The 25,024-nt window shown below is 41.0% G+C and overlaps 1 protein-coding gene across 9 annotated transcripts in view; it reads right to left on the bottom strand.

Moving 5' to 3' along the window:
* The window catches only part of LOC105746873 (zinc finger protein 1 homolog), a 60,229-nt gene extending 50,312 nt beyond the window's left edge, over positions 1-9,917 (bottom strand). For 2 of the 9 annotated variants that reach the window (XM_071209055.1, XM_058279692.2), the window contains exons 1-4: positions 9,747-9,875; positions 8,569-8,604; positions 2,993-3,077; positions 2,658-2,829 (exon numbers count right to left, since the gene is read on the bottom strand). In XM_071209055.1, the coding sequence (XP_071065156.1) occupies positions 2,658-2,829; positions 2,993-3,077; positions 8,569-8,571 (260 nt within the window). In that variant the 5' untranslated portion in view covers positions 8,572-8,604; positions 9,747-9,875. Of the gene's footprint in view, positions 1-2,657; positions 2,871-2,992; positions 3,078-8,568; positions 8,605-9,181; positions 9,382-9,746 lie in introns of those variants that run through there. The other 7 variants (XM_071209060.1, XM_071209059.1, XM_071209057.1 and 4 more) reach the window with 7 other exon arrangements.
* Between the last annotated feature and the right edge of the window lie 15,107 nt (positions 9,918-25,024).

Consider the following 25,024-nt stretch of genomic DNA (forward strand, 5'->3'; position numbering starts at 1 on the left):
CATTATAATATAGCGTTACATTAGATAGAAGTATATCCAAATATCAGAAATCATAAAAAATATAAATCATTTAAACTAACCAGATAGAAAACAAATTTTCAGATTGGAGGACATTGGTAAGAATAAAGTATGTTACCCTATATATAACAATAAAGGAATAACCCAAGAAAGAAAAGTCTTTTTAACATAAACATATCTGAATATATTAAGAAAGCAATGAAATATAAGACAAAAATGCTTTTCCTATACAAACTCTTTCTTAGACTAAACAGTGAGAGGAAGATGAAAAAATGCTAGAATGAGAAAATTACCATTCTATAGCCCTAATTGAATTATGGATCTAAGCAATGATCATCAGTGGCTAGAAATATCACAAAAAGAAATATCACAGGAAGAAAGTCAAAGCAGAGTCCTGATGGAAGAACACAATAGTACCTATGAAGATTTTGGGCCTTTCCTAGTCAAATCTGAATCTGAGCACATTGACACCGATTTACAGGAAATTCAAGAAACTGGTGAACATGTTAAATAACAACAGAATAAGGCAGTCTGCAAAATCTAGACTATGGAAAACTACACAAGATAAGTGATTAAGTTATTTCAGAAAGAAAGAAATTGAGGAAAACCTATACATTAAAAGAGACTTATTGACATACCAGCTGATTACAATGTATGAACCTTATTTGGATCCAGATTTGAATAAAGTAAGTGAAAAAATAAAGTATGAGATAACTTCATTTCATATTATAAGATGACTAGTGAAATTTTAATACTCACTGGATCTTTTGATGATAATAAAGGAATTCTTGTTACAAGGAAAGATTCAACAAATATCAAAGAACATGACAGAATACTTTAACCAAAATAAGTTAGTTTTATCAATAAATGGCAGAAAAACAACCATATAAGCCAATCAATTATATTTGGAAGTAAAAATAGTCTTAAGTAACTAATAGGTAAAAGAAGAATATATAATGGAGAAGTCAAAATATTTAGAACTGATCATGAAATAACTCATTTTAAAAGTTGTGGGATGCACATAGAAAAGGTGGCATTGGATTGGGAAAAGTGGACATGATGGCTGATGGGTATGGGGAAAAGCAGGAAGAGATGAGAGGTGGAGGCATCTTTGGGACATGGAGCTGCCCTGGATGGTGCTTCAGGGGCAATCACTGGACATTGTAAATCCTCACAGGGCCCACTGGATGGAATGGGGGAGAGTGTGGGCCATGGTGTGAACCGTTGACCAGGGGGTGTGGGGGTGCCCAGAGATGTACTTGCTAAATGCAATGGCTGTGTCATGATGATGGGAAGGAGTGTTGCTGGGGGGGGGGAGAGGTGGGTTGGGGGTGGTAGGGTTCAATGGGACCTCATATATATATATTTTTAATGTAATATTATTACAAAGTCAATAAAAAAAAAGTCAATGATAAAAGAAAAAAAAAGAAAAAAAAAAGTTGTGGGATGCAGCAGATATGGTACTGTGACAGACTATTATAGAGACTTAAATGCTTGTAGATGTTTAAAATGTTGAAAAATAAGTGTCCAATTCAACAATAAGTAAAGGAACAGCATAAACCCAGAGAAAGTAGGAAATTAGAATAAAGCACAAGTTATTCAAACTGAAATACTGTAGATCAATAAAATTTTAAAAAAATGTTTCTTTAAGAAGATTAGTAAAACCAGTCTTTCAAGAGTTTTTAAGAATAAAAGCAGAAACAAATAAATCATATAAGGAATTTTAAGAGACCATAAAGGGAAGCAGACTTGATCCAGTGGTTAGGGCATCCATCTACCACATGGGAGGTCCGTGGTTCAAACCCCGGGCATCCTTGACCTGTGTGGTGCTGGCCCATGCGCAGTGCTGATGCACGCAAGGAGTGCCGTGCCTTGCAGGGGTGTCCCCCACGTAGGGGAGCCCCACTGGCAAGGATTGCACTCCGTATGGAGAGCTGCCCAGCACGAAAGAGAAAGTGCAGCCTGCCCAGGAATGGTGCCGCATACACAGAGAGCTGACACAACCAAAAGAAACACAGATTCCCATGCCGCTGACAACAACAGAAGCGGACAAAGAAGAACACGCAGCAAATAGACACAAAGAACAGACAACTGGGGCAGGGGGAAATAGGAGAGAAATAAACAAAATAAATTAATCTTAAAAAAAAAAAGAGAGAACATAAAACATAAGATACATAGGTCATTCACAATTACTGTAAGAGACTACCATGAAAACTATATACCAGCAAATATGAAATCTTACCTAGAAAGAGCAAGAAAAATAATAAAATAAAAAACCTACATTTCTTAAAGAAAACAAAATAGACTCAAGAAGAAGAAGAAGAATCTGAATAAACCTGCTTTCTACATATGATATCAAGCCTTCCATAGAATTATCATGAGACACCCAAAAAAGCAAGAATGAAACAACCTACTGTTGAGAATCAAACCAATCAAGAGAACCTACTCAGAGATGGCTCAACTGCTGAAATATGAGAGAAGGAATTTAAAGTAACCATGATACATATGTTAATGGATCTCATGGGAAAGATGGACAATATGCATGGACAAATAGGAACTATATTAGTCAGGGTTCTCTAGGGAAACAATCAGCAGGAGATATCTGTAATAATATGAGATTTTATATAAAAGTCTCTCACATGACCGTGGGGATGCACAAATCCAGGTTCCGCAGGCAGGCTGCAAACCAGGGGCTCTGATCAAAGTCCAATGAAGGTCCTTGATGAGTTTCCTGGAGATGTTGGTTGTCCAAAGACCAGCTGGGAAATTCACTCTGAATGCCGAAAGCACTTCCCGTTTTAAGGCATTCAACTGATTGGATAAAGCATTACTCATTGCTGACAGGCATCTCCCTGGTTCATGTAAATGTAATCAGTCATCTATGCAGTAAATTCACTGATGACTAAAGCCCATAAATGTCCCTCTATTACAATTAGCTCAGTGCTTGCTTGACCAAACAACAGGGCACAATTACCTGACCAAGTTGACACCTTAATCGAACCATCACAGGGACCTTTAGCAGAGAGATGGAAACTCCAATAAAGCATCAAATGGAAATGCTAGAAAAGAAAAGCAAGGTAACAGAGATGAAATATCTTCAAAAAAACTTATTAAACTCAGCAATTCCTAGGAAAATTTCAGTGAACCTGAAGATAGGTCAAAAGAAATTACCCAAACTAATAAAAAACGGGAAAAGTTGGGGGTGGGGGAAGGAGAGGACACCCAAGAGCTGGGGGACAATATCAAATGGTCTAATAAATATGTATGAAAAGAGAGAGAAAACAGGGCAGAAAAATTTACCTGAACAGATAACAGCTGAGCATTTTCCAGAAGTAGTGAATGATATCAAACCACAGATCTAAGAAGGTCAGATAATTTATCCAAAGAGGATAAATACCAAAAAAACCACAAAAAACCCAATAACAAAAACAAAAACCTGCACCTGGATACATCATTTGCCATCCACTACTGAAAGCAAAAGTGAAGAAAAAGTCTTGAAAGCAAAACAAGGAAAGGCACATTGTATACAGCCAAATCAAGACAAATAAACACAGCCACTCTCATCAGAAACTATAAAAGTCAAAAGAATACAAACCAAAAAAAAAAAAAAAAAAAAAGAATGTAGCAAAATCTTTTTAAAAATGCTTTAAGAAAAAAATCATCAACCCAGAATTCTATACCCAGCAAATATATACTTCAAAAAATAAAGTAAAAACTTTAAAAACATATAAAAACTGCGAGAAAACTCACCACCAATAGACCTGCACTACAAGAAAAGTTAAAAGAAGTTCTCCAAGTAGAAGGAATGTGCTGGTAAATAGAAACTCAGCTAACAGAGAAATGAAGAGTTCTGGGAATAGTTAAATAGAAGATAAATATAAAAGACACTTTTCCTTACTTTTAATCATTCTGAAAGAGAACTGACTACCTAAAGCAAAAGTATAATACCAAAGTTTTGTGAATTTATAGCATATGTAAATGTAAAGTGTATGACAATAAAAGACAGGAGGATGGAACTGGGAATATACATTTATAAGAACTTATACTAAACATGAAGCAATAAATATCATTTAGGTCCACAGATGTTTATTGTAAATCCTAGGGCAACTATACCCAAATTTTTCATAAAAGAGGCATAAATTATAAGTCAATAGTGGAGATAAAACAGAATAAAAAAATTCTTAATCCAAAAGTAGGCAGAAAAAGGAATAAAAACAGATGAATGAATTAAAAAAACAGCAAGGTAATACATTTTACTCTAACTCCATAAATAACTGGTATTAACACATTAATTTAAAAACAGAAATTGTCATCCTAAATTTGAGCAACTAACAGGGACAATCCTAAAGACCCGAACCAGGCTGCACCAAGAATAAAGAACAGCAGCAACACACAGCCTCTGCCCACTAAGTCCCTATGAAAGAGAGAGAAATTGACCATCTGAGTAAACTCACCAACATAATCGGATGTGTAAACCTTAGTAAAAACTTATAAGCCATACTAAGAAAAAGGAAGAAATGGCTAAAGAAAAGGAATATATTAAAGCCCCAGAAGAGGTGAGATAAAAAAACACTACATGGGGGAAGCAGATGTGGCTCAAGTGATTGGGCTTCCCTCTACCATATGGGAGGACCCAGGTTTGATTCGTGGGGCCCCCTGGTAAAGGTGTGCAAGGCCTGCTCAGTGAGCCAGGCCTGGGTGGGGAGCAACACAGCAAAGGGACACAGGGAGAGTCAAGGCAAGATGTGACAGAAGCCAGGAACTAAGGTGGCGCAAGCCACAGGGTACCTCTCTCTCACATCGGAGGTCCCCCGAATTGAATCCTGGTGAACACTAGAGAAGAAAACGAGAAGAGAAAACAAAAAGAAACAGACTAAAAGATCACACAGCGAATGGACACAGACAGCAAAACAGCAGGGTATGGTGGTGGAAGGGAGAAAAGACAGAGGAAAAAAAATCCCACGCACATCATGTGGGAAAGCGGATATGGCTCACACAGTTGGGCATCCACTACCACATGGGAGTTCCGAGGTTCAGTTCCTGATGCCTCGTAAGAATACACGCAAGACAGCACGCTGACAGGTTGACACAAGATAACTTGACGAGATGATGCAATGAAGAGACACAATGGGGAAACACAATGAAAGACAAAACAAGTGGGAGCAGAGGTGGCTCAAGCAATCAGGCACCTCTCATCCACATGGGAGGTCCCGGATTTGGTTCCCAGTGCCTCCTAAAAAGGAAATGAGCAGAGAGTGAGTGCAAATAACAATAGCGGATGGGATAATGACAAAAATAAAATAAAAAAAACATTATATGGAAACAACTCAGGTGTCAATCAACCAATGAATGGATAAACTGGTGTTTTCACATGATGGAATATTATGCAGCTGTAAAAAAAAAAAAAGAAATTGTAAAGCATATGACAACATGGATGAACCTGGAGGACATTGTGTGTTGAGTGAAGCAAGCCAGACACAAAAGGACAAATACTGTTTGACTGCATTACTATGAATGAAATATATTGTGTAACATATTGTATGATTCCATTTATATAAAATGTAAATATGAATCAATTATAAAGATGAAATTTAGGTAGTTGTTATGTAGGTCTAGGGAGGGTATACTAATAGGTATGGAGTTTTCCTTTTTGGAGTAATGAAACAATTCTAGGAAGCAGATTTGGCTCAACTAATAGAGTGTTTGCCTACCATATAGGAGTTCTAGGGTTCCAGCCAGGGCCTCCTGACCCGTGTGGTAAGCTGGTCCATGTGCAGTACTGACATGCGCAAGAAGTGCTGTGCCATGCAGGGATGTACCCCGCGTAGGGGAGCCCTGTGCGCAAGGAGAGTGCCCTGCAAGGAAAGCCGCCCCACCTGAAAAAAGTCCAGAGGGCCCAGGAGTGGTGCTGCACACACAAAGAACTGACACTGCAAGATGACACAACAAAAAGAGACACAGATTTCTGGTGCCGCTGACAAGAATACAAGCGGACACAGAAGAACACACAGTGAATGGACACAGAAAGCAGACAACAAGGGGTGGGGAGGAGGGAGAGAAAATAACAAATCATTGAAACAAAAAAAAAAATAATCCTAAAAGTTTTTATAATGATATATGCGTAACACTGTGATTATACTAAAAGTGATTGATTATACACTTTAGATAGACAAAAAGACACAGATTCCTGGTGCTGCTGACAAGAAAACAAGAGGACACAGAAGAACACACAGCGAATGGACACAGAGAGTAAACAACTGGTGGGGGACGGGGGAAGGGGAGAGAAATAAATAAAAATGAATAAACAAAATAAATTGAAAAAGAAAAAGAGGATATTATGAGAAACTGTATGACAACAAACAGACAACCTAGATGAAATGGAAAAACTACTTGAAATACATTTACAGTCTACTCTGACACTACAAGAAATATAACAACTTAACAAACCAATCACATATAAAGAGATTGAATCAGTCATCAAAAATCTCTCAACAAAGAAAAGTCCAGGACCAGATGGCTTCACAGGTGAAATCTACCAAACATTTCAAAAAGAACTGACACCAATCCTGTTTAAACTCTTTCAAAAAATTGAAGAGGAGGGAAAATTACCCAACATAATTTATGAAGCCAATGTCACACTAACACCAACACTAAATAAAGACACTGCAAGGAAAGAAAATTACAGACTGATCTCTCTGAACAACACAGATGCAAAAATTCTCAACAAAATACTTGCAAACAGAATCCAACAGCATATCAAAAGAATTATATATCACAACCAAATGGGATTTATTCCTGGCTGGTTCAGCATAAGAATACATCACATTAACAAATGAAGGAAAAAGCCACATGATCATCTCAATAGATGCAGAAAAGGCATTCAACAAAATCCAGCACCCTTTCTTGCTAAAAACACTTTGGAAGATAGGAATAGAAGGAAAATTCCTCAATATAAAAAAAGGAATCTATGAAAAACCCACAGCTAACATCGAACTCGATGGGAAGAGGTTGAAAGTTTTCCCTCTAAGATTGGGAACAAGACATGGATGCCCACTGTCACCACTGCTGTTCAGCATTGTGCTAGAAGTTCTTGAAAGAGCAGTTAGACAAGAAAAAAATGAAAAGGTATCTAGATAGGAAAAGATTAAGCCTTTCACTATTTACAGATGACATAAGCCTGTATTTAGAAAATTCTGAAATGTCTACAACAAAGCTACTTGAGCTAATAAACAAATTCAGCAAAGTGACAGGATACAAAAATCAACACAAGAAAAAAATCAATGCTTTTGTGCACTAGTATTGAACAACCTGAGGAGGAAATTAGGGAAAAAAATTCCATTTGGGGTTTAAAGCAATAGTCTAAGGTCATGTATATTTACTAAAAGGAAAGCTAAAAAAATAACACAGAACTATAAAGCATAATAATACAGCATGTGATATATGAATATGGGTAAAATTGCATATATAAGATTTTTTTCTTGAAATCAAACAAGTTAGCTGAAAGAAAGCAGACACAAAGTACTACATATTGTATGATTCTAATTATTTAAATTTAAATATAAATCAATTAATAAAGATGAGATTAGATTATGGTTATACAGGGCTGGGGAAGGACTGCTAAGGGGCGTGCAGCTTTTCTTTCTGGAGTAATGTTCTAAAATTCATTACACAATGCACAACATTGTGATTATACTAAAGGCCACTGGTGACTATACTAAAGGCCACTGATTATAACTTTGGATAGATCATATGATAAATGCATATATCTCAATAAAATTGCTTAATAAATAATTGTACAAAAATAGCCAGAAATAGGAGCTATGCAGGAGAAGCATATGGAGATCAAGAGGTGATGAATTTTTATTTGTTGTTTATTATTACTGAAATAATGAAAATGCTCTGATGATGACTGAGGTGATGAATGCACAACTGTTATTACACCAAATACCACTGATTGCACACTTTAGATGAATTGTATGCTTTATTAATACGTACCAATAAACTGTATTTGTTTAGTATATATATATAATATATATATACTTTAACCAAAGTAGAATTAAACTAGAAATCAATAATAGAAATCTGGAAAATCCTCAAACCTTGGGAAATTAAACAATTCACTTCTAAATTACCAATAGCTGAAATCACAAGGGAAATTTTGAAATATTTTGAATTGAATGGAAATGAAAACACACAACACATTAAATGAGGCTAAATCATATTTAGAGGGACATTTACAATATTAAACTATGTTAGGAAACAGGAAAGGTCTCAATCAATTATCTTAGCTTCCATCTTTATAGAAAGTAGAAAGAGTTAATTAAATCCAAAGTGAGCAAAAAGAAGGAAATAATAAAGAGCAGAAATCAATTAAACCGAAAAAGAAAAAAAATTATATTAAAGAAAACCTGATTTTTTCAAAAGATTAATATTGATAAACCTCTAGCCAGACTGACAAAGGGTATTAAAAAAAAAAAAGATACAAATTAGCGATATCAAGAATGCTATACAGGGGGCTAGTTATAGCTCCGTGGTTGGGCTCATGCTTACCATGTAGGAGGTCCTGGGTCCAATCCCCAGTCCCTCCTTTAAAAAAAAAAAGAGAGAGGAGACATTACTTCAGGTCCTACAGATAGTGTTTTCTTTGAAAACAGTAACAGGCAATCATTAGGTAAACTAATCAACTGGGGGGAGGAGGAGAAATTCCAAATATACAAAATACGAAGAGTAAGAAATACCAACAACTACAGGAGAAAAAAGAGAAAATAATGGGAAAAAGATTGCATCTCCAATAGCAACAACAGGAGTGAAGGAAAATGCAAAACCTTTCATGAATAAAATTATAAAAGGTTGCTGAGGAGCAGGAACAAAGACTAGAACAAACGGCAAGGTGTATAGGAGGAAGACAGACATTTTAAAATCTCCTCCAATTTAACGCAATCATTACGGCAGGGCAATAAATGAATCAACGGAAACTTTTAAAAAACACAATTGGTTCTTAAGTCCTAGTAGGGACCCCTGGAAAACCTCTGCATAATCTAAAAGTGGCAGGCTTCCAGGAGCCAAAAAAGGAAAGAACAGTAAATTCAGGTACAGAGAAACTAAAGACGTCTGCGTGGCAAAAATGACCAGTGAGCAAAGGTAAAAGACAAACATTGGTCACCCCTGTACGTAAAGTCCAGCGCGCTGCATGACCTTGGATAAATCACTTCGCTTTTCCGAGGCGCAGATAAGGACCTCACAGGAGAGATGCGAGGATTCGCTGAACGTTTTGCTGAAATGACTTTTGCCAGCGCCCACAGCTGTTCACCTGGGCACGCAGAGCGCCTCGGGCAACACGCCGAGGCGCTCAGCGCTCCCGCCACACCCCGCCAGGCCCGGGCGCCGCCAGGTGCGCCTGCCCCGCCCCCAGCCTCGCCCCGCGCCGCCGGGGCCTGGTCACGCGCGCGTCCCCCAAAGCCGCCGGAGTCGCTCGGGCACGGCCGGGCGCCCTCGCCGCCTCGGGGGGCCGCCTCCCCTGACAAAGGAAGGCAGGCAAGTCTCGCGACGGGCCTCTCCCCGCCAAGTTCAGAGGAGCGCGCGGCAGCCCCGGATGCCGCCCCGAGGGTCACCGCTGCCTGCGAGTCGCCGAAGTTTGGGCTCCCACTCCGCGCGGGCTCGAGGCCATCCCACATCCCTGGTCCATCGGCCCCCAGCCCCGCGGAGCCGCCTAGCAGTCTCCCTTGTACCTGGAGGGCACCCCCAGTCGCGGCTCAGTACCAGGCCGGGTCACGGAGCGAGGCGGCGAGGACACAAGAGACTGGGGCCCAGTCGCCCACTCGCGGCTGGGGTGGGGGAAGGGCGGCCTCCGGCGCCCTCACAAAAGTGCACATGCGCAGTCGGAAGGTTTCCTCGCTGTTCCCGGGTTCCCCAGCTGGGTGATCCGTCAAACTGTGGACCACATTTCCCAGAAGCCTCTGGGGGGCCGGGGCAGAGCCCCTGGGGTCTCTGAGGAAAGTCTGAGACCTCGTTTAGCGATCCTTTCATTGCACCCCTCCCCACCGGGTTTTGCGTTGAAAGCTACTGTTACCGACCCCAAATACAAAAGCTTGGTCTTAAGAATTACGCAAATTGTATATGAAAACGCAATTTAAGTTGGAAAATATGTACAAAATAAGACAGCAGATATCACCCATTATCCCACTTTCCATAGATGACTGTCTAACATTAAATTCACACTTTTTTGATATTTTTCCAAAATTGGACAGTAAAGCTATCAGGTGTTGCAACTAGCTTTTTTTTTTTCCCAAGAATTTTTTTATTAGCTAAAAAAAAGATTTAAACAGTCAAATTGAAATGAACTAGGAGACCCATAAACTTCCAGTTTCTACATTGCAAAGCCAACACAAAAGGGAAAAACTCAATGACATTTAAAAATATGAGCTTAATCCTTGCCGTTGGGTTCCTCTCATGGCAATCACAAATAGAGAGAATGGCGCACATGTTTCAAGGATTCCTGAGCATTAAACAGCAGTAGTCTATCTCAGTGCTCCTCTTATCTCCTTTAAGAATTCACCACCTACCACCAGGTCTTGAGGATATTTTCCTACAATTTCTTGTAGAAGTTTCATGGTTCTTTTATTTTTATTTTTTTGATCCATTTCGAGTTAGTTTTTGTATAAGGTGTGAGATAGGGGTCCTCTTTCCTTCTTTGGGCTATGGATATCCAATTCTTTCAGCACCATTTGTTGAATGGACTGTTCTGCCCAAGCTGTGTGGGTTTGACAGGCTAGTCAAAAATCACTTGACCATACATGTGAGGGTCCGTTTCTGAACCATAAATTTGGTTCCATTGGTCTACATGTCTGTCTTTATGCCAGTATCATACTGTTTATACCACTATAGCTACGTAATATGATTTATATTCTGGAGATGAGGGTTTCCTTTTCTATTTTATGAAGTTTCTGGCTATCCAGGACCCCTTACCCTTCCAAATAAGTTTAATGATCGTGTTATCTATTTTTTTTAATGCTGATGGAATTTTTATCAGGATTGTATTGAATCTATATCAATTTGAGTAAAATTGACATCTTAATGATATTTAGTCTTCCAATCCATGAACATGGAATGTTCTTCCAGTTATTTAGGTCTTTAAATTTCTTTTGACATTGAGTTGCAGTTTTCTGAATACAGTTGCTTTACATTGTTGGTTAAGTTTACTCCTATTTGAGTTTTATCTGTCATATTTTATTTTCACCACTCTTTTGACAGTTGTAATTACTTTTATTGCTATAATCTTCATTTCTAGACTGTCTTCCAGGTCTCTCCTGTCTTTTCTTTTCAGGCTCTAGCACACCCTTTAGTATTTCCTGAAAATCTGGTCTCTTACTTAGAAATTCTCGCAGTTTCTGTTTATCTGTGACTATTCTAATCTCGCCCTCATTTTTGAAAGACAGTCTTGCGGGATATAAGATTCTTGCTGGAAGTTTTTCTCTTCTAGTATCTTAAATCTGTCAGACCACTATCTTCTTGCCTCTATGGTTTCTGGTGAGAAATCAGCACTTAATCTTACTGGGTATTCCTTTCTATTTTATGCATTTTCTCTTGCTGTTCTCAGAAGTCTCTCTGTCTTTGGCATTTGACTTTCTGATGAGTACGTGTCTCGGAGTTGGTCTATGCGGATTTTTTCGGATGGGAGTACGTTGGTTGTGCTTCTTGGACATGGATATCTTTATCCTTCAATAGGGTTGGGAAATTTTCTACCATTATTTCTTCAAATATTCCTTCTGCCTCTTTTCTCTTCTCCTTCTGGGACACCCATGACACATATGCTTGCACACCTTTTGCTGTCATTTAGTTCCCTGAGACCTTGTTCAATTTTTTCCATTCTTTTCTTCATCTCTTCTTTTGTATGTTCACTTTCAGAGGCCATTTCTTCAAACTCACCAATCCTTTCTACTCCCTCCTCAAATCTGCTATTACATGATTCCAAAGTTGTTTTTTTTTTAAAGATTAATGTTTTATTTATTTGTCTCCCCTTCCCACCCTCCCCAGTTGTCTGCTCTCTGTGTCCATTCCCTCTGTGTTTTTCTGTGTCTGCTTGTATTCTCATCAGGTGGCACTGGGGATCTGTATCTTTTTTTTTTTGCGTGATGTTGCTGCGTCAGCTCTGTGTGTGGTCCCATTCCTGGACGGACTGCATAATTTCACCCGGGGCAACTCTCCTTGCACAGGGGCCACTTCTTGCAAGGGAGGCACCCTTACACAGCAGCATCCCTGCATGGGCTGGCACTCCTGTGTGCAGCAACACTGCACGTGGGCCAGCTCACCACATGAGCCAGGAGGCCCTGGGTGTCAAACCCTTGGACCTCCTATATGGTAGGCAGATGCTCTATCTGTTGAGCCACATCCACTTCCTGCAACTAGCTTTTAATTAAAGCAATACATAGCATTTTTCTTAATAAATTTTTTGATCACGTGCTAACAATAACAATATAGGAAATAATTTCCATTCATCTGAGTAACAAAAGTATAAGCAAGAACTGTGCAGAATGATGTGAAGCAATATGAAAATGTATTGCATATCATTGCAAAAGACTCTCCACTTTCCCAAATGGGATAATTCATTATTGTTTGATATTATTGCAATCAAAATCTAAGCAAAGGGGAAGTGGACTTAGCTCAATGGATAGAGGGTCCGCCTACTACATGGGAGGTCCACAGTTCAAACCCAGGGCCTCTTTGACCCATGTGGAGCTGGCCCACGTGCAGTGCTGATGCACGCAAGGAGTGCCATGCCGTGCAGGGGTGTCCCCCACGTAGGGGAGCCCCACGTGCAAGGAGTGCACCCTGCAAATAGAGCCACCCAGTGCAGAAGAAAGTTCAGCCTGCTCAGGAGTGGCAGCTGCACACAGAGAGATGATGCAGCAAGATGACGCAACAAAGAGACACAGATTCCCAGTGCTGCTGACAAGAATAGAAGGGGACACAGAAGAACACACTGGGAATGGACACAGAGAAGAGACAACTGGGGCGGTGGGGGGGAGGGGGGCGGAGGAAGAGGAAAGAAATAAATAAAAATAAATCTAAAAAAAAATTTTAAAGTATTTTTGTTCTTTATTGCTTGTACTGTTTTATTTTTTGTTGATGAAATATTCTATAAATATCAGAAAAAAAAGAGTAACCAGGATATTTTTACAATTCTTTTTTATTATACTCTTTTTTAAATCAAATTTATTGATATATATTAATAAAGCATACAATTCATCCAAAGTGTACAATCAATGGGATTTGATATAGTCATGTACAAAGTGATGAATGCACAAGTACATGATTATATCAAGTTGATATAATCAACTTGAGTTGATTCTTGTATAGGGAGTGAGATAGGGGTCCTCTTCCATTCTTTTGGTTATAGACAATCTGTTCTCCCAGCACAATTTGTTGAAGAGACTGTTTTGTCCCCTTAACGTGGACTTGGTAGATTTGTCAATAATCAGTTGATCATAGAGGTGAGGGTTTATTTCTGGATTTTCAATTCTATTCACTGATAGTTGTGTCTATGTTTATGCCACTACCATGCTGTTTTGACTACTGTAGCTTTGTTTTTTTTAAAGATTTATTTTTTATTTGTTTCTCTCCCCTTCCCCCCCCAAACTCTGTTGTCTGTTCTCTGTGTCTGTTTGTTGCGTTGTCTACTTTGTCCGCTTCTGTTGTTGTCAGCAGCACGGGAATCTGTGTTTCTTTTTGTTGTGTCATCTTATGTGTCAGCTCTCCCTGTGTGTAGCGCCATTCCTGGGCAGGCTGCCCTTTCTTTCATGTTGGGCAGCTCTCCTTATGGGGGGCACTCCTTGCGCGTGGGGCTCCCCTACGCAGGGACACTCCTGCATGGAACGGTACTCCTTGCGTGCACCAGCACTGCATGTGGGCCAGCTCCACATGGGTCAAGGAGGCCCGGGGTTTGAACTGCGGACCTCCAATGTGGTAGACAGACGCCCCATCCACTGGGCCAAGTCCGCTTCCTACTGTAGCTTTGTAATATGTTTCAAGGTCAGGCACTGAAATTCAGTCCAAGTTGCTCTCTTTTTTAGAATGCTTTTGGCTATTTGGGTGTACTTTCCCTTCCAAATGAATTTGGTAATTGCCTTTTCTGTTTCTGTAAAGTAGGCTGTTGGAATTTTGATTGGCATTGCATTGAATCTATAAATCAGTTTGGGTAAGATAGACATCTTCATGACATTTAGTCTTCCAATCCATGAACACAGACTGTCTTTCCATTTGTTTAAGTCTTCACTGATTTCTTTTAGTATTGTTTTTGTAGTTTTCTGCATATAGATCCTATATATCTTGGGTTAAACTGATCCCTAGGTACTTGAGTCTTTTTGTTGCTATTGTAAATAGAATTGTTTCCCTGATTTCCTCCTCAGATTGGTCATTACTGCTGTACAAATACATTACTGATTTTTGCATGTTGACTTATATCCTGCCACTTTGCTGAACTCATTTATTAGCTCAAGAAGCTTTGCTGTAGACATTTCAGAATTTTCTAAATATAGGATCACTTAGAAAATAGAGCTTAACTTCCTCTTTTCCAATTTGGATGCCTTTAATTATTTTTTTCTTGTTTAATTGCTCTAGCAAGACCATCTAGAACAATGTTGAATAACAATGGTTGTTAGCTGTGGGTTTTTCATATATGCCTTTAATCACACTGAGAAACTTTCCTTCTATTCCTATCTTTTGAAGTGCTTTTATCAAAAAGAATGCTGGGCAAAGCGGATGTGGCTCAAGCAATTGGGCTCCCATCTACCATATAAGAGGTCCAGGGTTTGATGGCCAGGGTCTCCTAGTGAAGCAAGCTGGCCCGTGTGGTGAGTTGGCCCATGCAGAGCACTGGCCTCCGTGGAGTACTGCCCTGACAGGAGTGCTGCCCTGCGCAGGAGTGCTGGCCCACACAGAGAGCTGACACAGCAAGATAACATGACAAAAAGTGACACAGAGGCAAGACAACAAGAGAAGCAGCAGATCAGGGAGCTGAGGTGGCGCAAGAGAATGACTGCCTCTCTCCCATTCCAAAAGGTCCCAGGATCGGTTCCTGGAGCTGCCTAAAGAAAATACAAGCAGACATAGAAGAACATACAGTGAATGGACACAGAGAGCAGTCAGTGGAGGGAGAGGGAGAAATTAAAAAAAAAAAAAAACTAGAAAAAGAAAGAAAAAAAAAGGGTGCTGGATTTTGTCGAATGCCTTTTCTGCATCAGTTGAGATGATCGTGTGTTTTTTTTCCCTTCAGTTTGTTAATGTGTATGTATATATATTCTTATGTTGAACCAGCTGTGCATACCAGGAATAAATCCCATTTGGTTGTGATGTGTAAATCTTCTGATATACTGTTGGAATTGATCTGAAGTATTTTGTCAAGAATTTTTGCATCTATGTTTATTAGAGAGATTGGTCTGTAATTTTCTTTTCTTGTAGTGTCTTTATCTGGCGTTGGTATTGGGGTGATGTTGGCTTCATAAAATGTGTTGGGTAATTTTCCCTCCTCTTCAAGTTTTTGGAAGAGTTTAAACAGAATTGGTGTTAATTCTTTTTGAAATGCTTGGTAGAATTCACCTAGGAAACCATTTGCTCCTGGACTTTTCTGTGCTGGGAGGAAAAATGATGGACTCAATCCCCTTAAATATGATTGGTTTAAGTTCTTGTATTTCTTGTAGCATTATGTAGGTTGTTTGTGCTTTTCTAGGAATTTGTCTATTTCATCTATATCGTCTACTTTGTCAGCATACAGTTTCTCATAATATCCTTTTTTAAAAAAAGATTTTATTTACCTATTTATTTATTTAGCTATTTATTTATTTCTTCTCCCCCCCCCCTTCCCTCCATTATCTGCTGTGTCCATTCACTGTGTGTTCTTCTGTGTCTGCTTGTATTCTCATTAGGTAGCTCTGGGAACCGATCCTGGGACCTTCCAAAATGGGAGAGAGGCGATCATTCTCTTGCGCTACCTCAGCTCCCTGGTTTGCTGCATCTCTTATTATCTCTCCTCTGTGTCTCTTTTTGTTTTGTCACCTTACTGTGCCATGCCTGGTATCAAACCCTGGACCTCCTATATGGTAGACGGGAGCCCAATCACTTAGCCACATCCACTTCCCTCATAATATCCTGTTTTGATCTTTTTATTTCTATGGGGTCAATCATAACTTCCCCCCTTTCATTTCTGATTGTATTTATTTCTATCTTCTTTTTTTCTTCATTAATCTGTCTAGGGGTTTGTCAATTTTATTAAAGTTCTCTAAGAACCAGCTTTTTTTTTTCAAGATTTGTTTTTTATTTATTTCTCTCCCCTTCCCTGCCCTCCCCCCCTCCCAGTTGTCTGCTCTCTCTGTCCATTCGCTGTGGTTCTTCTGTGTCCGCTTTATTCTTGTCAGCGGCACCAGGAATCTCTATGTCCTTTTGTTGCGTCATCTTGCTGCATCAGTTCTCTGCGTGTGTGGTTCTACTCCTGGGCAGGCTGCACTTTTTTCACACAGGGCAGCTCTCCTTACGGGGCACACTCCCTGTGCATGGAGCTCCCCTATGCAGGGCACATCCCTGCATGGCATGGCACTCCTTGCAACGCATCAGCACTGCACGTGGGCCAGCTCATCACACGGGTCAGGAGGCCCTGGGTTTGAACCCTGGACCTCCCATGTGGTAGGTGGATGCTCTATCTGTTGAGGCAAATCTGCTTCCCAAGAACCAGCTTTTGATTTTGTTGATTTTCTCTATTGTTTTTTTGTTCTCAATTTCATTTATTTCTGCTTTATCTTTGTCATTTCTTTCCTTTTGCTTGCTGGAGAGCGGTTTGCTGTTCTTTTACTAATTTCTCCAGCTGTTCAGCTCAATCTTTGAGTCTTTTTTAATACGGGTGTATAGGGCTGTAAATTTCTCTCTCAAGATTGCCTTTTTTGTATCCTGTAAGTTTTTATAAGTTTTTTACTGATTTTCATTTGTCTCATTATATTTACTGATTTCATGTACAATTTCTTTGACCCACTGATTATTTAGGATTGTGTGTTTAGCCTCCACACATTTGCGAATTTACCTCTTTCCTTTCTATTATTGATTTCCAGGTTCATTCCATTATGTTGAGAAAGTGCTTTGTATAATTTCAATCTTTTTATATTTACTGAGCGCTGCATTGTGCCCTAACCTGGTCTATCCTGGAGAAAGATCCATGGGCACTTGAGAAGGATGTGAGTTTGGGTGCAGTGTTTTAGGTCTAACTTGTTTATCATATTGTTCAAGTTCTATTTTCCTTGTTGATCTTATGTCTAGTTGTTCTGTCTAATGATGTGAGTAGGGTTTTGAAGTCTCCAACGATTATTGTAGAGATGCCTGTTTCTCCCTTCAGTTTTGCCAGAGTTTGTCTCATATATTTTGGGTCACCCTCATTAGGTGCGTAGATATTTATGACTGTTTTATCTTACTGGTGGATTGTCCCTTTTATTAGTATATAATGAAAAAGCGGTTTTAGCTCAAGCGATTGAGCTCCTGCCTACCACACGGGAGGTCCAGGGTTTGGTTCCTGTTGCCTCCTAAAGAAGACAGTGAGCTGGTGCAACGGGCAGGTGCAGCAAGTTGACACAAGATGACGCAACATGAAACACAAGAAGAAAAAGATGATGAGCGACACAATGCAGGGAGCAGAAGTTCCCAGTGCCTCTTAGAGAAGATGGGCAAGACAGCAAGCTGACTCGACGAGCAAGCACAGCAAGCTAATGCAAGATGACACAACAAGAGACATAGGGGAAAAAGCATAATGAGAGACCAACAAAGCAGGGAACTGAAGTGGCTTAAATGATTAGGCACCTCCCTCCCACAGGCAAGGTCCTGGGTTCAGTTCCCGTTGCCTCCTAAAGAAAATGAAGAAGACAAACAGACACAGCAAATGCAAACGAGGGAGTAGGGAGAAATAAGTAAATAAAAATAAATTTTAAAAAATATATAATGGTCTTCTGTACCTCATAACTTTTTTGCATTTAAAGTCTGTTTTGTGCGATATTAGTATAGCTACCCCTGCTCTTACTATTCATGTGGAGTATCTTTTTCCAACCTTTCACTTTCAGCCAGTTTGTATCCCTGGGTCTAAGGTGAGTTTCTTGTAAGCAGCATATGGATGGCTCGTGTTTTTTGATTCATTCTGTCAGCCTATATCTTTTGATTGGGGAGTTTTATCCATTCATATTCAATGATATTACTATAGGGAAGCAGCTACAGCTCAAGCAGTTAAGCTCCCATTTACCATATGGAGGACCCGGGTTCAACCCTCAGGACCTCCTGGTAAAAAAAGAAAAAAGGCATCCCAGACCTGCATGGAGAGGTGCAAGCCCCCACATGGCAAAGCAATGCACAAAAAGACAACAAGATAACCAGATAAGAAGACAAAAAAACCCACCAAAAAACGATATTGCAAATGCACTACTTATTTCATTTTTTTTATTTGGTTTTCACGTTATATCTTATTTTTGTCTATATGTTTACTCTTTTGGTTATCCTTTCTGCTATTCTTTCTTATATACTCTTCTCCAGGCCTCTCTCTCCTGTCTTCTTCTTTGAGGTTCTAAGGTTTCCTTTAATGTTTCCTGTGAATGTGGATTCTTTTTTTACAAACTCTCTTAGTTTCTATTTGTTTGTGAATATTTCAAACTCACCTTCATATCTGAAGGACAATTTTTCTGGATAAAGAATATTCAGGGGAAACGGACTTTGGCCCAGTGGTTAGGGCGTCCATCTACCACATGGGAGGTTCGCGGTTCAAACCCCAGGCCTCCTTGACCCGTGTGGAGCTGGCCCATGTGCAGTGCTGATGCGCACAAGGAGTGCCCTGCCATGCAGGGGTGTCCCCCGCGTAGCTGAGCCCCACGCGCAAGGAGTGCGCCCCGTAAGGAGAGCCACCCAGCATGAAGGAAAGTGCAGCCTGCCCAGGAATGGCGCCGCCCACACTTCCCGTGCCGCTGACGACAACAGAAGCGGACAAAGAGACAAGACGCAGCAAAAAGACACAGAAAAAACAGACAACCGGGAGAGGGGAGGGGAATTAAATAAATAAAAATAAATCTTAAAAAAAAAAAAAAAAGAATATTGAGCTGGCAGTTTTCTCTTTCAGTGTCTTAATTGTGTCATACACCGTCTTCTTGCCTCCATGGTTTCTGATAAGAAATCTGCACTATCTTACTGGGCATCCCTTGTATGTGATGGTTTGCTTCTCCCTAGCTGCTCACAGAATTTCCTCTTTATCTTTGATATTTGACATTTGGAGTAGTATGTATCGTAGAGTAGGTCTGTTTGGATTTATTCTGATTGGAGTACAGTGTGCGTCTTGGACATGTAAGTTCATTCCTGAGAGTGTTGGGAAATTTTCAGCTATTATTTCCTCAAATAACTCTTTCTGCCCCTTTTTCCTTTTCTTTTCCTTCTCGAACTCCCATAACACGGATGTTGTTGGATTTTGTGTTCTCATTCAACACCCTGAGCCCCTGCTCAATTTTTTGCATTCTTTTCTCTATTTTTTTCTCTTCTCAGTTTCAGCTGTTTTGTCTTTCGTATCACTTATTCTTTTTTCTATCATTTCAAGAGTGCTGTTGTACGCATCTAAATGTTATTGATCTCACCCATTGTGTCTTAACATTCCCATGAGTGCTGTTACTTTTCTATTCGGGATTTCAAATTCTTCTTTGCACTGACTTAATTTCTTTTTTTTTTTTTTTAATATAGAGTTTCCATATACCACTCTATTTTTTTAAAAGATTTATTTATTTCTCCCACTACACCCTGTTGCTTTGTGCTTGCTGTCTGCTCTCCATGTCCATTTGCTGTGCGTTCTTCTGTGTCTGCTTGTCTTCTCTTGAGGCAGCACCAGGAACTGATCCTGGGACCTTCTGAGTGGGAGAGAGGCTCTCAATCTCTTGTGCCACCTCAGCTCCCTGGTCTTCTTCATCTCTTATTGTCTCTCCTCTGTGTCTCTTTTTGTTGTGTCATCTTGCTGTGCTAGCTCTCTGCACAGGCCAGCACGCCATATGAGTCAGCACTCCATGTGGGCCAGCTCTCCACTTGGGACAGCTTGCCAGTCGGACCAGCTTGCCTTCACCAGGAGGCCCTGGGAATCAAACCCTGGACATCCTATATGGTAGACAGGAGCCCAATCGCTTGAATCACATCTGCTTCCCTTAATGTCTTCTTGATGTCATTTATCTCTTTAAGCATATTGTCTTTTAACTAATTAATTTAATTTTGGAAATATATGTACATATCGCTAAGTAGTTGTTTCAAATCCTGCTTCTCTTCTGGGGCTTTAATATATTCCTTTTCTTGGGCCACATTATCTTAGTATGCCTTGTAATTTTTTGCTGATGTCTAGGTACCTGGTTAGATGGTAGTTTACTCAAATGCTCAATTTCTCTCTTTTGTTGGGATTTAGTGGTGGGAAGCTATGTGTTATTGCTGCTGTTTCATTCTTGTTTCAACCTGGATCAATCTGATTGTCCCTGTTAGTTGCTCAAAACTGGGCTCTGGACCTAGTAATGGGTTTCAAACCCACTTCCTAGGGCCTTGTTGAGGGAGGTTATAAAGGCTGGGAAAAGCCTCTCTTACTTAAATTTTCTTTCATGCATTTCTTTTGTCTGCCAGCAGATGATGCTCTTTGGCAGCCCTCTCAGTTCAGTTCTTGGTTGGAGTGTGTTTTCTCAACAGGGACTGGATCATGTGACAGAGGTTCCTGCCTGCAGGCTAAGAGCCTTGTAATTCAAACTTTTCAGTGACAGTTCTCTAGCCTTTGCTGGCAGCCCCTTCTCTTTTCCTGGGTAGGAAAGAATTCCACTCCCTTCTGTGTCCTCAACAATCAGTCCAGATTAGTACAGAGGAAGACTGGGAGGGTCCAATATCTTTACCTCTTGCTGGCTCCCAAGGCTGCTTGTCTTCTCTTTAGGCAGCATCAGAACCGATCCTGGAATCTTCCATAGTGGGAGATAGGCACTCAATCTTTTGCTCCACTTCAGCTCCCTGGTCTGCTGTGACTCTTATTGTCTTTCCTCTGTCTCCCTTTTCATTGTGTCATCTTGCTGCGCAAGCTCCCTGCTCAGGCCAGCTTGCTGCGTGGGCCAGCACTCTTGTGTGGGTCAGCATTCCACACGGGCCAGCACTCCACACAGGCTAGCACTCTGCACAGGCCAGCTCTCCTCATGGGCCAGCACTCTGCTCAGGCCAGCTCACTGTGCAGACCAGCTTGCCTTTACTAGGAGGTCCCGGAAATCAAGCCCTGGATGTCCCTTATGTTAGAGGGGAGCCCAATCACTTGAGCCACATCTGCTTCCTGGCTTGCTCTTGAAATTCATTTCTTAAAGCTTAGTCAAGAACTTGGACAAAATCCGGTAGCACAAGTATATATGGGGTGTGATCCCATATTGGTAAACGTTATGCATATATCCTAAGGACTAAATACTAAACTATTCTAAAAGACAGCCTCCTCCCTTCAACAAAAACCTCCTACCTCCTTATACATAACAACAGAGTACTTAGTATGTGGACTGAGTTTCTCAAGACCTTGAAAAAAAGTTTTTTTAAAATGTCTTCTTTTATTTTTATTTCTTTTTCTTCCCCACTCCCACTCCTGCCCTGCTGGGTTTTTTTTTTTTTCCTTTCTGTCTGTGTCTATTTGCTATATGATCTTCTGTATCTATTTCTCTTTTCTTGTCTTCTCTTCTTGTCTTTGTCCTCTAGGATTCTCTGGGATTCCATCCTGGGGACCTCTGATGTGGAGAGAGGTTCCCTGTCAATTGCGCCACCTCAGTTCCTGGCCTCTGCTGTGCTTCACCTTGAGGTTTCCCTTCATTTCTCTTTTGTTGCATTGTCATCTTGTTGCGTGACTCACATGAGCAGGCAGTCGGCTTGCTGCGTGGGCACTCAGCTCACCATGCAGGCACTGTCTCACTACACGGGCACGCACATGGCACGTGGCTTGTTGCACAGGCACTGGCTTGTTGCACGGGCACTCAGCTTGCCACACAGGCAAGTGCGTGGGCACTTGGCATACTACACGGGTACTTGACTCACCATGCGGGCACCAGTGTGGGTAATCAACTTGCCACGTGGGCTCTCGGCTCACCACACGGGCACTGGCTTGCCGTGCAGGCATGCTTTCTCTGCTTCTTTTTCACCAGGAGGGCCCAGGGATTGAACCCAGGTTCTCCCATATGGTAGGCGGAGGCCTTATTACTTGAGCCACATCTGTTTCCCAACCTTGAAAATTTTGAAACTGCATTATTATATATTAATTTCCTTTTAGGAATAAAGGGAACTAAATGTCACTGGTGTGGAATTCTAAATTGGCCATTATTTTCTTGTGGCACTATGAAGATAGGCTTGTTTCCTGGTTACCATATTTTCTGTTGAAAAGTCAGCTTTGCTTTTGAAGTTAATCAGTCTCTTTTTTTCTGTCCACTTTTAGCTAGTCTCCTTGTCTTTGCATTTAAGCAGCTTTACAATATAGTGCCCAGGAGGATTTTTTTCAGGCCTGGCTGAATCATGCTGTCTACTTGATTGTCTAGTGTCTTCCTTGGTAGATGTTCTCTGGGGGTGTTAACATGTGATATATATGATACAAAGATCTCACTTTGTAAGCAAGATATTATGTCAGGATGGGAGGGGTTATTTCACAGTAGGGTGGGCTGGGAAGGCCTCTCTGATGTCTTTTGAACAGAAATTGGAGGGAGGGATTCTTCCAGGGAGAGATGTGAGCATGTGCAAAAGTCCCGAGGCAGGAGCGTGCCTGGCATGTGCAAGGAAAGGCAAGGAGGCCAGTGTAGCTGAAGAGAAGTGTGCAAGTGGGGAGGAGGGAATAAGGCCATAGAGGTAGCTGGGGGCAGGTCGTGCAGGGCCTGTGAGCCACTGTAAGGATTTGGGCGTTTACTCCAAGTGAGGCAGGAAGCATTGGAAGATACTTTTTGTGAGTGACTGTTATAAAAATAAATATTAAATTTTACTGAGGTATAATTTACAGTCAATAAAATCCACGAATTTTAACCATTAAAAAGAAAAGTCTTACTTTGTGCCTATACCTATAGATCCATCCTCATGCCTCTTGACCCTGATATCCCGATATTTCTCCATTGCCCATTGCCCATGGGTCCATGTATAGATATACACACACATACACTTTTTTTTTTTTTTTTTGAGGTACCAGGGCCAGGGATTGAAATCGGGACCTTGTATATGGGAAGCCAGTGCTCAACCACTAAACCATGTCAGCTCCCCTGAGTTGTTTTTTTCATTTGTTTTCTTGTTGTTTGTTTTTTTGCTTTTATGAGGCAGCAGGGACTGGCCCCGGAACCTCCTATGTGGGAAGTAGACACTTAATCTCTTGAGTAACATCTTCTCCCCATGTTTATTTTAAAAAGGATTTTATTTCAAAATTTTCAAAATTCACAAACACTATGCACCTACAAAAAACAACTCCTGCTTTCCCCATAACTCCATCTCCTGGTACCCTCTAACCTATTCATTTTTTACAAATTTGCTATTTCTAGATATTTCATATTTCACAGCATGATGCTTTCAAGATTCATCCATATATCAGATGTCAAATGTATCAGAACTTCACTTCTTTTTATGGCTAATGTTCCATTATATGCATATACATTTTGTTTATCTACTCATCTGTTGATGGTCATTTGAGTTGTTTTTACCTTTTAGCTCTTGTGAACAATGCTGTTATGAACATGGTGTACAAGTATCTGTTTGAGTACTGTTTTCAGTTCTTTGGGGTATATACCTAGTAGTGAAATTGCTGGGTCATATGGTAATTCTATAACTTTTTGATGAACGGCCATACTGCTTTCCACAAGGGCTGCACCATTTTACATTCCCACAGTAATGTACAAGGGTTTCAGTTTCCCCACATCCTCTCCAACACTTGTTAATTCCATGTATAGTCTTATCTTGGCCCACTTTCTTTCCCTAGAACATAGACCAAAGTTCTGCCAATTGGGAGGATTTCAGGGTTAGCTGTAAGTGGGGTGCTAGTGCAGCCTCAGTCCATTTGCAACTTATACCCCCATATTTTGCCAAAACCTTTTCTTCCTTTGTCAGCTGGCCGTGAGGTCACCCATATGGCCATTGGTGTGAGCTGAGGGAGGAGGAGGCGCTGGGGAAGCAGGGATGGATAACTGGAGTCTGGGTCACTTATGTCCACAGCTTACTTTGCCCTCTGGCCCTGCTGGTGCCCAGTTTTGGTTTGTGTCCCTTTCCTCGGGCGATGGATTGCTTTTGGACCTACCTGACTTCATGACTTGGCAGGTCTGCTAGAATGCAATTCATGGTGAGCAGCTCTGGTGATAGGATCACGTGCTGGCTCATGATCAGACACAGCACGTCATCAGGGCCCAGCGGCAGCCCAGGAGGAGTTTCCTGACTGGTGTATCGCTGTCTGCTGCAGCTATCAGGGCCCTGCCCCAGGACCTAGGGCTCTCCATTGGGCTCCTTTGGGGCCTCACCATGAACTCTACCCGGCACGTTCCCTGAACACAGAACCTCTAATACGCCAGGTCTGCCAGTGATATGGCCCCGGTGGCAGGGCTGTGTGCACTGTCATCTGGACTGCTGCGGTGCACTTTCCTGCTCTGGGCCCCACTCAAAACCAGCAGGCTCTGTGTCACTCTGTTGGTGGGGCAGGTCAGTGTCCCAAGGACAGAACGTACTGCCTGAGAACCTGAAGAGGTGTACCAGATGCTGTGCTTCCTTCCCTGTTGTTCGAGGTGCAAATTTAAAGAATTTGTCCTGCACTTCGGTGTGGGGCGGGGGTGGATGTTGTGGACATCTACACACTAAAAGCTGCACTGCGGTGGTGGGGCCCTGGAGCTCCAGAGGGTTTCTCTCCATCCCCCCTTCACTGCATCTGTCTTAGCAAGGCCTCCAATACCCTTGCCTCTTATTCACCTTATCCAATTAACATGTCTTGATTAGTGAACGAGTGTGATGTTCAGTGACAGTC

This window comes from Dasypus novemcinctus, chromosome 18 (genome assembly GCF_030445035.2).
Source record: "Dasypus novemcinctus isolate mDasNov1 chromosome 18, mDasNov1.1.hap2, whole genome shotgun sequence".
In the NCBI taxonomy this organism is placed as follows: Eukaryota; Metazoa; Chordata; class Mammalia; order Cingulata; family Dasypodidae; genus Dasypus; species Dasypus novemcinctus.